The sequence below is a fragment of the Vigna radiata genome, chromosome 10 (genome assembly GCF_000741045.1).
Source record: "Vigna radiata var. radiata cultivar VC1973A chromosome 10, Vradiata_ver6, whole genome shotgun sequence".
In the NCBI taxonomy this organism is placed as follows: Eukaryota; Viridiplantae; Streptophyta; class Magnoliopsida; order Fabales; family Fabaceae; genus Vigna; species Vigna radiata.
Window position 1 is genome coordinate 20663385 of NC_028360.1, and position 13111 is coordinate 20676495.

At 35.0% G+C, this 13111-nt stretch overlaps 2 protein-coding genes across 2 annotated transcripts; one reads left to right on the forward strand and one right to left on the reverse strand.

The window, feature by feature from the left end:
* Positions 1–909: 909 nt before the first annotated feature.
* Positions 910–7632, forward strand: LOC106776264 (protein EI24 homolog). The gene is made up of 11 exons (XM_014663661.2): positions 910–1221; positions 2250–2400; positions 2814–2866; positions 4889–5023; positions 5144–5207; positions 5318–5403; positions 5485–5567; positions 5999–6075; positions 6221–6336; positions 6961–7066; positions 7238–7632. Exons 1-10 carry the CDS (start codon positions 1058–1060, stop codon positions 7025–7027), a joined length of 996 nt encoding a protein of 331 aa, XP_014519147.1. The 5' UTR covers positions 910–1057; the 3' UTR covers positions 7028–7066; positions 7238–7632.
* Positions 7633–10415: 2783 nt separating this feature from the next.
* Positions 10416–12909, reverse strand: LOC106776202 (transcription factor TCP8). Its single transcript, XM_014663580.2, has 2 exons — positions 10961–12909; positions 10416–10792 (listed from the first exon to the last, which is right to left on the reverse strand). The coding sequence occupies exon 1, from the start codon at positions 12551–12553 to the stop codon at positions 10973–10975; it is 1581 nt and encodes a 526-aa protein (XP_014519066.1). The 5' UTR covers positions 12554–12909; the 3' UTR covers positions 10416–10792; positions 10961–10972.
* Between the last annotated feature and the right edge of the window lie 202 nt (positions 12910–13111).

Sequence of the window (13111 nt, forward strand, 5' to 3'; positions counted from 1 at the left end):
TTATGGATAAATTCAAGAACAAATTAAAAAATAATTTAATTAAAATTAATGATTTGACAGGCACGTGTGCACTCTAATCATATAATTACAAGTTCATAAAAAAATTGTATTATACTTTATAATATTATACATTAAAAAATCAGCATGTTGAGTAATGTTTTCATTCTTTGCTATTTAAATTAGAATTTTTAAGATTTGAGAGGAGATGCATTTAAAAGAATGAACTGCGATGGCAATTACATATTATTTGCTTAACATTTAAAAACTATGTTAACATTTACCCAACAACATATAAATTTTATTATAATTTTTACAAACATAGCTTATTGTATTGAACTTTCTCCTCTAAATTGTATTTTTATCATTTTAGGAGTCAAAAAGAAAATTTTAATATTACTATCACTTTGCTTTCGTGAAGTAATAGTTTTTAATTTTACATTACAAACTATATTAGATTTTTTTTCATCTTAAAGTATTTTTAAAAATTGATATGTAATACAAATATTAAAAATATTATATTCCAACTTAAAATATTCATATAAATATAAAAAATATTGTTGCAAAATATTTCCATTTGCATAAGATAAAAATATTATTATAAATTCAAAATCATATTTACGCAGTTATAAAAAAAAAAAAAAACTGAATATCTTTTACTTTTATGGAAATTATATTGCGTTATCTGAATTCTGGTTATTCTCAGGTTAAGGTGAAAAAGTATATCCTCCCTTGAGAATATAACAAATTATTTCCTTTTTTTACAATTATTTTAGAAATGTAAAAATTTAATAAAATATGTTTTAAGTTATGCCTGAATATATTATTCCGACTATAATATTTTAAAAAATGTGATTTGAGATTATAAGATGCTAGTTATTATATAGTAATGTTATAGTAAAATCTAATGTAACAAACTTCAGAAAAAAAAAAAGTTGTTCAATTATATGGTACACCAAAATTCAAAGGGAGAAAGTCAGAAAGTTGCGTGCGTGATGAAGTAAAAGGGCTGTGAAGAGTGTTGCGATTGCTTTGTTTGGTTTGTTCTCTGAAACAGAGAATGGAAGTGAGCGACAAAGTGAAGATGGCTGCTTTTCTGTGGTTAGAAGGCTTAGGGGAAGCTTGTTGCCTTCACCGCGTTGTTCTTCTATGTATGAGGTCCAACAACCTTTTGATGCGAACTGGCCAGTGTTTCCTCTTAAATGGTTTCATTTTTTTAGGAAGGTATTTTCTTTCCCTTTAATCACATTCAATTTTCTTTTCTCTACATACCATTTTATCCATTTTAAGAAAAAATCACACCCAATCCTTTAAATTACCACAACTCTGCACTGGGAAATCAAATTTTGTATGCCAATGGATGTCAGACAACCTTTGTTACTTGTCTTTTTTTGTGTTGTGAGTGTGATCAATTTGCTATATTGGGTTTTTGGGGCACAGGGAGATAACGGAGGAGGGTTATTGTTACCTGGTTCTTCATAAGGAAGGGAGAAATAGGAGAGCTTTGAGGGATAGACTTAACAATTTACTACACTTTTAACGTTTTTAGTCTCCTATGGAAATTGTTGTCAAACATTTATGATCTTGATAGTGGTGTCAGTATCATTTTGGTCCTATTGATTCAGTTTTCAGCAGTTTTCACAAAAAATATACTATTCAGGGTGAAAAATTAAAAATTTCTGTTTTTCATTCACTTCCCAACCGTGTATAATGGAGTTCACGGTGCTCAGAATTTGAGGATTGTATTGTTAGAGTTTATCATTCCAATCTGCATATTCATACGTTCTTTATGATATTTATACTAATAGGCATTAGTTAGGCACACTGAATTTTCAGAACTGAAATATTTGATAGATCATCCTTTTCACATCAGCCTTTCTAAAAAATCAATCTTTTTCTCCAATTTACTGGGATATACGTCTCAATTTGAGTTTTAGGTAAGTTAGCTGTCTGTGGTTGGACGAGTGGGTTTTGGAGGGGCCAAGGTCTGCAAAATGAAATCTGTTTGTCCCTTATAAGTGCTTTGCTCATGAAATAATTGAACTAGGTTCAATGTTTTTTAACACGGAGAATAAGAATTTGCTGCCAAGAATTGGATTATGTATACTTTTGACGTAATGAGTGGAAGAAATCTGATTGACAATTAGGTGTTGATACCCGAACATTTTTTGTCGTCTATGGGTTGTCCTTCACAATCATGAATCTGACTTCTACTTGTATAAGAATTTGAAAATCTTTAAATTTTTGTGCAGTATATTCGTCCTAAACTCAGTTGTGATCCCTGCACTGTGGTGGATATTACCTGGTCAATGCTCACAGTTTGTTTCTCATGAACTGTGTGACTTAGGTGGCACTTTGAAATTTTATTCTTTCTTACGTCTGGCACTCATTCAGCTCTGTTACGTAAGTGTAAAATGTACTACTTTTAAAGTGCACATTGACCATACAAAGTACTTTGTTGTGTTACTTTCCAAGTTGATTCTGTTTTCCATTATAACACATGGATTTTCATTATTCATATTATTTGAAGAATCTTTGACAAGTTTTGCCTTGAATGTTTGCATAATTGCTGAACCAGTTTGGAAGAATCTATTGATGAGAAAAGCATGGAAGGTCTAATGGAAATATGAAATTTCAAAAGTCAATGTTTGCAATGCTAGTTGCATAATTCCTTAAATTTTTTTTTCTATTTTCTTTTGATGCAATGCATTTTAGATATTTTGATGTATCTAGTTTGCACAAGAAAAAACTCTGTAACTTTGAATTTGTTTTTCCATTTAATCTGTTGTGATTGTCCTTCTTTTTGTTCCCTGCAGGTGCTCTGGTTTTACCCATTATACGTGTTCAGCATAGTTCTCAGCACAATTTGGTAATATTTTCTTTCTAATAATCACCTGTCTTGCATCTTTATTTTCATTTTCTATATCTTGGGCTGACCTTTGTTGTTTATTTATGCTCGTTGAACCAGTGTTGGTTCTTTCCCATGCAGGTTAAAAGTTTGATATTTTTTTTGGGAATTTTCTTTACAATGATGGTTTCTCAAATTCTCTTGAATTTTTTTTTATGGAGTAAGATGTCTCAGTAATATTTTTATGAGACTTATTATCATATGAATATATACATCTTATTGTGATATTTGATCTTATTTATTTTGTGATTTTGATCATATTTTCTAATATATATATATATATATATATATATATATATATATAAATATATAAATATATATAAGCCGTGTCCATGCTTCATAGTCAGGAACATTGCCAAGTTCCTTGTGGAAATGCATGATGACATGTAAGAGGGATTACAATATCCGCAACATTCATTGATTTCACCTTCCAAATTTTGGGTGTGAATGACAAACATAATGGAGGCTCCTAGATCTAAACATCAAAGATTTTATGATCAATACTGCGTGTAGTTCAATTGGATTCAATACACGCAGTCCAGGGAACTACATAAGGACTGAAAAATTTCCCTGCACTGGGCATCCAAAGATTTTTCAGTCCTTATGTAGTTTGGACCCCTTCTGTAAAATTATGACATATTTGATGTGTGTTATTACATTTTTCCCCTTTTTAATTATTTCCAGACGAAAAATGAGGAAAATATTACATTTGAAGCTGCTATTATAAGTGGAAGGACTAAATTCTGTTCTATGGGAGGACTCAATTTTCTCCTTGATGCAAGAGGCTTCCATGCGTTTTATTACTGGCCAGCAAAAACCTGAAGGGTACAAATTAGTCATGGTTGTGTTAGACACTTTTTCTAAATATGCCCCATTTTCTCCGAATAAAACACCCTTTCACTGTCATGGTTGTTGCTAGAATTTTGTTGAAGTGGTACGATTACATGGTTTTCCAAGTGCTATTTGAATAAGAGAGCGCTTTTGTTCCTCAGCAGTGTCTGTTAATAGACAACTTTGCCTACAAGGGACATTTTTAAGATTAGCATGTCCTATCCTATCATCCATATGCAGAAGACAAACTGTGGTGTTTAGCATCTGTTTGGAGACTTATTTGCAGTCTTTTGCTTCTGAACAGTCTAAACGTTTAGCATTTTGCTTTTCTTGGGCTGAATTTTTAGTACACTTGCTGCTGCTTCACTACCTTGTTCATTCTTGTTGAAGCAGTATATGGTTTCCCTCCCTCAGCTAGTATACTCTATATCACTGGTGAGGCTTTAGTTGAGTTAGTAACCAAGATGCTGGTTGAGGGATAGATATGAGGCACCCCAGGTAGCTCAAATTCAGCATATCAAGGCCGCAACAAACTAGTAGGAGCTATACTGATACTCAGAGAAGGGAAGTTATCTTCAATGCTGGCAATTGAATCAGTGTCAAACTTTGGCCACTTAAGCAGATTTCAGTAGCCAAGAGTTCTAAGTTGTTGCACATGTCAAGTCTGATGCAGTTCTGCTTCCTATTGACACCTTTGTCCTAGGAAAGACTGTGACTGAATGGCTGATCCTGTGGAAATATAAACCAGTAGGGGAGGTTACTTGGGTAGAGGAGAGAAGCATCAGAGGTCAATTCCCAAGCTTCTGCCCTATGGTCAATACAGCTTTTAAGGGTGGTCACTGATGGAAATGAGGATCCAAAACTGAAGCCCGTAAAGGTTTATTCTGTGAACTTGAACCAAATTAGCATGACTTCTGAAAGTGTGTGAGTGGGTGAGTTAGTTGGTTACTAAGATGAAAAGAGAAGGCTGAGAGGTTTCTCCACAGTTGGGAGCTCTTACTCTTTTTTTTGTTTTTGTTTATATATATATATATATATATATATATATATATATATATATATATTTGCTTTCCCTGTTTCTTACTGAATATATCAGTCTCCCTATGAAAGGTAGGATTTATTCCTATCAGAATACTAACACATTGGTTTTAGGTACAATGACATTGCCAAGTATGGGTATGCTGCAATGGGAAGATCTAAGCTGACTGTAGAGAAAGGCTCAAGACAAAACAACTCTCCAAGTATACAAGATGCTCATCATGTAAAAGGACCGTCTGGCTTGGGAGGGTAAAGTTCTAATTAATAGTTACTTTTTAGAGCAATATTTTTTCTTATTTTCTATTTGATATTAGTTTTTTTCGGGGTAAATGGTGGAAAAGGTTCAGCTACTGTGTTTACTTAATTCAGGGTCATGATTGGAATAGGACAGCAGGTGTACTCGATACTCCTTTTGAGTGTTTTTTTTCTTGAGGTACTAAAATCGTTACAATTTCAGTTTCTATGAGTCTAGGATAACATTTGCATGCTCTGATATGCAGTAAAAATAATCCTTACATATGCTATTTCTGATGTTATATGCAGGTATATGCAACAGGATTCATACCATATATAGGCAAGCTGATTAATTTTTTTCTCCTTTCCTGGATGTATGCATATTACTGCTTCGAGTACGTGGTCTGTAATTTCATCTGTTATTTGATGTCTTTAATAGTTGAACGCATGCTCATTAAATATGCTTTTTTCATTAGGTACAAATGGAACTTCAATGAAGTGGCTCTTGACAAAAGGCTGGACTACTTTGAGTCATACTGGCCATTTTTTGCGGGATTTGGTGAGTATGATTGCAATCAACTAGCACTAATCGGGAGAATTAACCAATCATCTTGGCAAGAGAATTTCACATGTTAGATCATGAGGATTTCCTTTGATTGGTTTTATTGGTTTTATGTGATAAAAGGTAAATCATAATCAGTCTCTGTAACACGTGTAAGTGACAAAGTTATAGGTTGTAGGTGGAAGAATGATGACTAAGGGAATATGGATGAGGTTTGTAGAATTTCAACATTGTGGAGTGGGAAGTTAGTTAGCAGAATCCATATAATTCATATTGAAATTGTCTCCTTAGCTGCTGAAGTTTAAAATTCATTCTTAATTATATCATCTTGAAGAATGATAAACTACATTGGAACACTTTTTTTCTCCAATAATTTACCTATGTTTTGCATGATATTTGAGATTAATATGTAACTTATGTCCTCACAGGGAGCCCATGTGTTTTGGCCATATTCTTTTTCTCTCCCCTTGTTAGTTATGGGATTATGGCTATACTCTTCCCACTGGTATGGTGAATATGTTGTTTATTTCCCTTCCATTTTTTTTGTCTCCTGCATTTTTTATGTATTTTTCATTTCCTTTTGATATTCAAAATTAAAATATGATGAATAAACTATATACTGGACTATAAACATACGTTGTATATTTCAGTTTGTTCTAACTGCAACTGGGTCAGAGTCAGAGCAAGAAATATCCTTCGAAAAACATAAGTGGAGAGCTGCTGGAGTGGAAAGACTTCCAATATTTTATGTTGCAGACAAAGTGTCGTAAGCTCTTCATTAAATATCCCTTTGCTCTAGACATTGCATTAATAAACTTAGCTACTAGGCAAGTAGACCCAAAAGAGGAAAAGGGTGAATAATGCCTAATGTTGTTCCAATGATGATGGAAACTTGCATTTTTCTTTGACGAAATTGAGGCTGCCAAATCCTTGTTAGTAACCATACATTTTCTTCACCTCTTCTTTGTTGCTGCCTCTAAATACATGTATCTTTCAAGTTGAAAATATATGTTAAAAGTTAATGTTATTTTTGTCTGTTTGATAGAAATCTTCACCATTTGCTATAGATGGAAGATGCTGCTATTATTTGGCCACTATAAGAAATTAAACTCTTCCAGTGGAAAAGGAATTTTCTAATGTTATATTGTTATAGTTTAAATGATTCTGTGATTCTAGCTTATGATAAAAAAAACTAATGTTTCTTGATTCTCAACTTATTTCTGGTAGTTTATATGTTATCCAGAGTGTCTTTTTACTCATAGTATAAGGTACAACATGCAATGAATGAATCGCAATTTGATGACCCAAAATTCTGGTAACGAGTTAATGAGTGATGATGAGCATGCATGATGCATTATGATTTTAGCCAAACCGATTGGTATTTGTGTAGGTTGTGGATGTTATCTCTTTTACCATTGGAAAAAGGGGACCAGGTGCAAGACAGAAAAGAACAATAAGGTTGTCNTGGTCAGTTATTCTGGCATTGCTGATGACAAGTGAGAACACAAACAGATTTGTCCTCAAAGGCTGTATTTATTTTATACTTTACTGTGCAAATAGTTATTCAGCATATATGAGCAACTCCCTCCCACCTTCCCCTTTCACTTTTGCTAAAAGTTCATCAATTTGTTTCTTTTGCTATATCTGTCTCCTTTTTAATGGTGTAGGACCAATTTTATGTAACAACTGATGTGATGGGCTGCACACGTGACTCAGAATTCAGACGCAGAGAGATCAAAAATCACAAAGTGGACCACATTACAGGCAAAATTACTGTATAGGAATCTACTCCTTCCTAACATTTTATACAAACCATGCTCTATTTAAAACATGGTCATTGAAATTTGAAGTGTGCATATATCTTTCAAGCAGTGATGGAATGCTAGTCTTTGAAATTCTCTTTCATCTAATGCAAAACTTTGAAATTTCAGAGTTTTTTTGTTCTTGTAGTTCATGTTTAATTTCTCTAAAACAAAATCCTCAAGTTCATGTGCTACAGCTACAATCAGTTTGTGGACACATGCAGCAGTTATCTACTACCTGATAGAAAGTCCTTGAGTTCATATATAAATGTGTTAAGGTAAATCATATTTATGCAGGTTCTCCTTTGTTAAGGTAAATAATTTTTTATGTTTTAAATCAATGACGTTTATCTTCATTTTAGTAAATGGTCATCCATTTTTCTTATTTTAGTTTAAATTAATATAAAAAATTTAAATATAAAAAAATTATTCATGAACAAAAAATCGATTGATTTAATTTATAGAAAATTCGTTCTCGTATTTTCTATATAAATGACGTGTACACATTGAAACATATTTTCAATTTTTATGTATCGTATTCGTATTGTGTCATAATTTGCTGCAACACAGTTCTGTATGAAATATGGGCTATTGCATATATATTTATTACTTTTGTTTACGTGTTTATGTTTTTGCTATTCCCACTCCCCCTTTTGTTAAGCTCATTCCAACATTGTAATGAAACTAGTTACTGGATACCCCTAACAAATATTGTGCAAAATCACAACCGATAGCAGTATTAATATAAAAAATTATACTATAAACATGTTTATAAAGCATTAATATATATATATGTTGTGTGTATGCATATAGATAGATAGATAAAATACAGTAGTTATTTATGATAAAATAACTAATAATAATAATAATAATAATAATAGTTTTAGCTATATTTAGGCAGGACAAAAAAACACATTAAAGGATCGAATGCCATTTTACTTTTATATAATATTTTTCCTTTTTAATTTTACGATATGAGCTTTTTTTTTTTAACTTTGTTTTCAGAGATGTTAATGATTCGTATATTCTATTATATCTAATGCCTTTTCCTTACAATAAACTTAGCCTTTAATCCAAATAATCCTGAATAATTAAAATACAAATTTATACCTAATGTATAGTTATATTATATTATTTGTATCGAGATATATACGTTACAGGGTATATTAATTATAGTTGCCTACTTCAAATTCGCGTTTAAAATCAGTACATCGGGTCAACATTGACTTAAACTTGTCCTGTGTACAGTGAAGTTTGGATTCCAATGAATAAAGTATATAAAAATTTTAATACATTAGAGAGAATATAAATATAAAATAATATCTAAGATATTATTCAGAAAGAAATAAATGTTAAGGACGTACCTTCTCTCTAACATACCTTTCCGCATTTATTAAATTATTTAATTAAAGGGAAGGTCGTAAAAAATGATAAATTTAATGAAATAAAAAATTGTTACTGTTTTTTATTTCACATGTTATGCGGTGGGAAAGAGTTTAGCAGAAAAACATAATAAAAGCAGTGAAAAAGAGTGGGAGAAGAGAATCATTGTCCCATAGTTTGAGGACCACGCGCGGCACTGTTACAGAATCACACTTGCTTTGCTCAAAACCAAACCCGCACTTGGGAGGCATATGATTGGAGCACGTGAAGCGCGTGGCACTTTATTATTATGATTCGGTGAGATGGTCCCCACCCAATACTTAATACAGCTTGATCGATGGATCGCTAGAATCCATCCTGGCCGTTCGTTTCTTCCTTCAATCTCTCTCTCATCATTTCTCCATGTCCTTTCCTTAAACACATAAAGTGAAAACCCCAAAACACGTCTTCCGATATCCTTATAATTAAACATGAAATAATTATTTTTTAATCCTTAGGTCAAAACTTGTGCTTTTCCTACTAACTAAAACCCTTGTATTTTAGTACTACTCCACTGTCATATACTATTCCCAATTTCATAGTTTTTCAAACCTTTGATAAAAGAAGGTAAATTTTAGTGTAAAGTGAGTGAAAGTTTAGTTTTGTCCGGTAACAAAGTAGAAAGGTAGGGGTATCCTATGGTGTTTCCATATTCACATGTTTGTAAGAAAAACACATACACATATATTAATATAATGTATTTTAAACATAAGTATCTATGTTTGGAAATTGGATTATGAAATTGAAAAAAGAATGAAAATTGGGAAAGGAAATAAGGGTAAAAGATAAAAAGGGAAAGAAAAATTAGAAAGAGAGAATGATTGGGTAATGAACAGAGTGTAGTAAGAAGTAAGTAAGTAATCTGAAATTGACTGTTAAAGTCAACAGCAGAGTCATTTTCCTTGCCGTCCTGCTTCTTCTTCATTATCTATGCATTTCTCTTTCTCTTTCTTTTGTCTTTTTCCCATCTCCATTATTCAATCTTCAACTTTCCCATTTTCCCACTCCTTTCACAAACACCTCTAAATATATAGCCTTTTTTTTCATCATCTTTACATCACCAATTCTTTAAATATCACACCATCATCAATGTCAAACCAACCTATCACTTCCTAAACCTATACACATTCAACCAATATCATAGGTATACCACTGAACTCATAATTCAAGCTATGCTGCTATGGAGTGAGGATTTAAAATTTTAGAAGTGAGAAAATAAGAGTGGTGGAAATGAATGGCTTCCATCCTCTGACATCCCCTGAAGTTTATAAACTTCATAGGCACAGATGAGTGAGTCACTGAGATCTGTATGTATACTGAAGCTACCAATAATTACTATTTATATACTCCTTTCTTTCCTCACAATCCTATTTTGCTTAGTAGTCTGTCTCCTGCCATTCTAATTATTTTATCATTTTCTGTTTACAGTTTTAGTAAAAATTATTTCTTTCCTGCTGTAAGAGGAATCTTTGTATTAATTCATTTAAGAACTTCACACAAACAAACAAAGTTAAAAGGGAAATATCATTTAATAATAACACTACTTATATGGTATTTTATGAGTAGAAAAAATTTGAATTATAAAAGGAAAGAAAGAAAAACATATATGAGGAGTAGCATGAAGGAAGGAAATCAAATCTTTCCATTTAAATTCCTTTGTTTTAATTTTTTTTTATGCTGTCATACATAGAAAGAAAAGAGAGAAGAAGCAAATAAAGTAAATAAAAATAGCAAGAGAAATTTCCTCCTATACAAACTCTCTCAGTCTCCTACGTCCCTTTGGACCAAAACCAAACATACAGAGATCTCCAAATCAAGCTAAAGAAAATGCACTCCCTCCAAAGAAAAGAAGTGCAAAAAAATGTAAATAATAATAATAATAAAAGAAAAGCATAATGAGAACCACATCTAATTATCTACTCAACTGTGATGAGCATGCATCCATGGATTTTTCAAAAGCACTCACTTATCACAAATTCATTCAACTCAACTTCCAATCTGCAAGAAAAAAATGGAAAAAAAGAAATCCAATAATCAAACTGCAGCTCCTCCTCCACAAATTACAACTTCAAAATACAAGTTAAATGGAGGAATATGTATAATATAGATTGAAATTTTGACATATTTACAGCACAGAATCTACAGATGAAAACGAAACCAACTAACCAATTTGAGAGTTCATTGGGAGCTGTTAGGAGCATCTTCTCCACTCTCACTGGGTTGATGTTGATGTTGATGCTGATGCTGATGCTCCAAGGGATGATGATGGTGATGATGGTGATGGTGATGAGGATGATGATTGTCGGAATTAATATTGAAACCAGGTCTTGTGAAAGCATTAAGGGCAGCTAACATGCCGAAGTTGGAGTCGGACATGGCGAGACCCAGATGTTGAGAAGGTTGCTGCGGCATTAACATTGACCCTAATTGCAGAGAACCCGCACGTGCGCCTTGGAATTCAAGCGCACTCGGAAGATTGAACCTTGGCATGAAACCACTCTGAGGAAAAGGCCACATCTGACTCTCCGAACTCGCAGAGGATCCACCACCACCACCACCACCAGAAGAAGAAGCTGAAGCGGTAGCTGCAGCTGCAGCAGAACCGGAAGAAGCCGCGGTTACCGGAAGCATCCAAATTGTGCTGCCCGGAGGTCCACTCGCGGGAGCGGGCGCCACGGCCCACATCGCTGTGGCGGGTAGCATATTCGTGGGCCTGAGAAGCCCAGAACCAGCTTCGTTTTGCTGCTGGGGCTGCTGCTTCGGTAGCTGTAGGTTCGGAGTTTTAGGCGAAGAACCGTCACCGCTCTCGTTCTGTGATTGGGTGTTGATGTTATCGTCTTTGAACAGATCTTCTCGGTAGCGTTTCCTGAGATAGCTGTCGCCGGAGTCACCGCCGCCGCTGGGAAGCGCTTCCGCGATTTGATCGGCGGAAAGAAGTTGTTGCTGCTGGTGCTGTTGGTGCTGCTGGTGAGCGTGAGCGTGAGGGTGGAAGCCAAGTAAAGCGGGGTGCTGAAAGGCTTCGTCGTAAGGGTGGTGAGCTAGTGCGAGCGCGCCGTGAAAGGTGTGCGGGGCCGACTTGGAAGGCGGTGCCGACAGCGTGGAGCCGCTGCTGCGGAAGGAGACGTTGAGGGTGGAGAAATTAGCGGGGATGGTGCCGGTCCCGGTGGCGGCGATGATGGCGGGCTCGGCCTGCTGGAGGAGCCACTCGATGGTCTCTCCGTCGGACTTGTGGCCCAATTCTCTAGTCAATTGGAAAACCCTAGCAGCGCAGGTGGCAGGCATTCGAATTCTGCGGCCGCGGCCGTCGACCTTGGTATGTCTGTCCTTGGTGGATCGCTTGGGAGGGTTGGCGGCGGGGGAGGGCGCGGCGACGGCAGTGGGGAGCGGTTGGGTCTTGTTGGCGGAATCATCAGATCTGGTGGCGATGGCCAAGGAGGCATCGATGATGTGGGAAGAAGCTGACGCAGAAGAGGAAGAGGAGGAAGAATTAGAAGAAGAAGAAGTGGTGGAGGAAGAGATGAAAGGAGATGGAGGGTTTGGCCTGACAACATGGGAAGAAGAAGATTGTTGGTGATGATGATGGGGGTGTGGACGAGGATGAGTAGCAGCACTACCACTGCCACTACCACCGCCGGCAGCAGCAGCAGCAGCAGCAGCAGCAGCAGCTCCTCCTGGTGGTGGTCCTGTGTTTGCTTTTGTGTTGGTGTTGTTTGTGTTGGTGATGTTTTGCTTGTTGTTTTGCAAATCTGATAGTTCCATTTGGTGGGGGAGGCTCTGATCAGATTTACTTGTCTTTTTTATTTTTTTGTTTTTAATTTTTGTATGAAGGCAATGGAATGAAATGGGTTTGGATGATGATGATGATGATGAATCATGACCCTCATTCTTCCCACTCTATCTCCCTCATTCTTCCCACACACACACACAGAAATAAGAGAGAGAGAAAGAAAGAAAGAAAGAAAGAAAGAGTTTTTAAATTTTGAGTCTTTGTGGGGTTCTTCCCTTTTGATTGACTATTGTCTTCCTCTTTGCTCAGACCACAACACCACTCGTGGGGTCTCCTAAAAGGAATGCTCTATTTTCTCCTTCAAAATTCCATCTTTCTCTTTCTTTCATTCACCCATAAGAGATATCTAAAATCTCATCAAGTGGGTGGGTGAGATCGTTAATGTCATACTCTATACTGTATAATGTATACTGTTAATGTGTAAAATACGGATAGAATGAATACAGAGAGAGATGAAGAAATGAGCATCAGATAAAGGCATCTAATGCACATTCTGTGCCTTTTTTTTCTTTCTTTTTTATTCTTTTTCA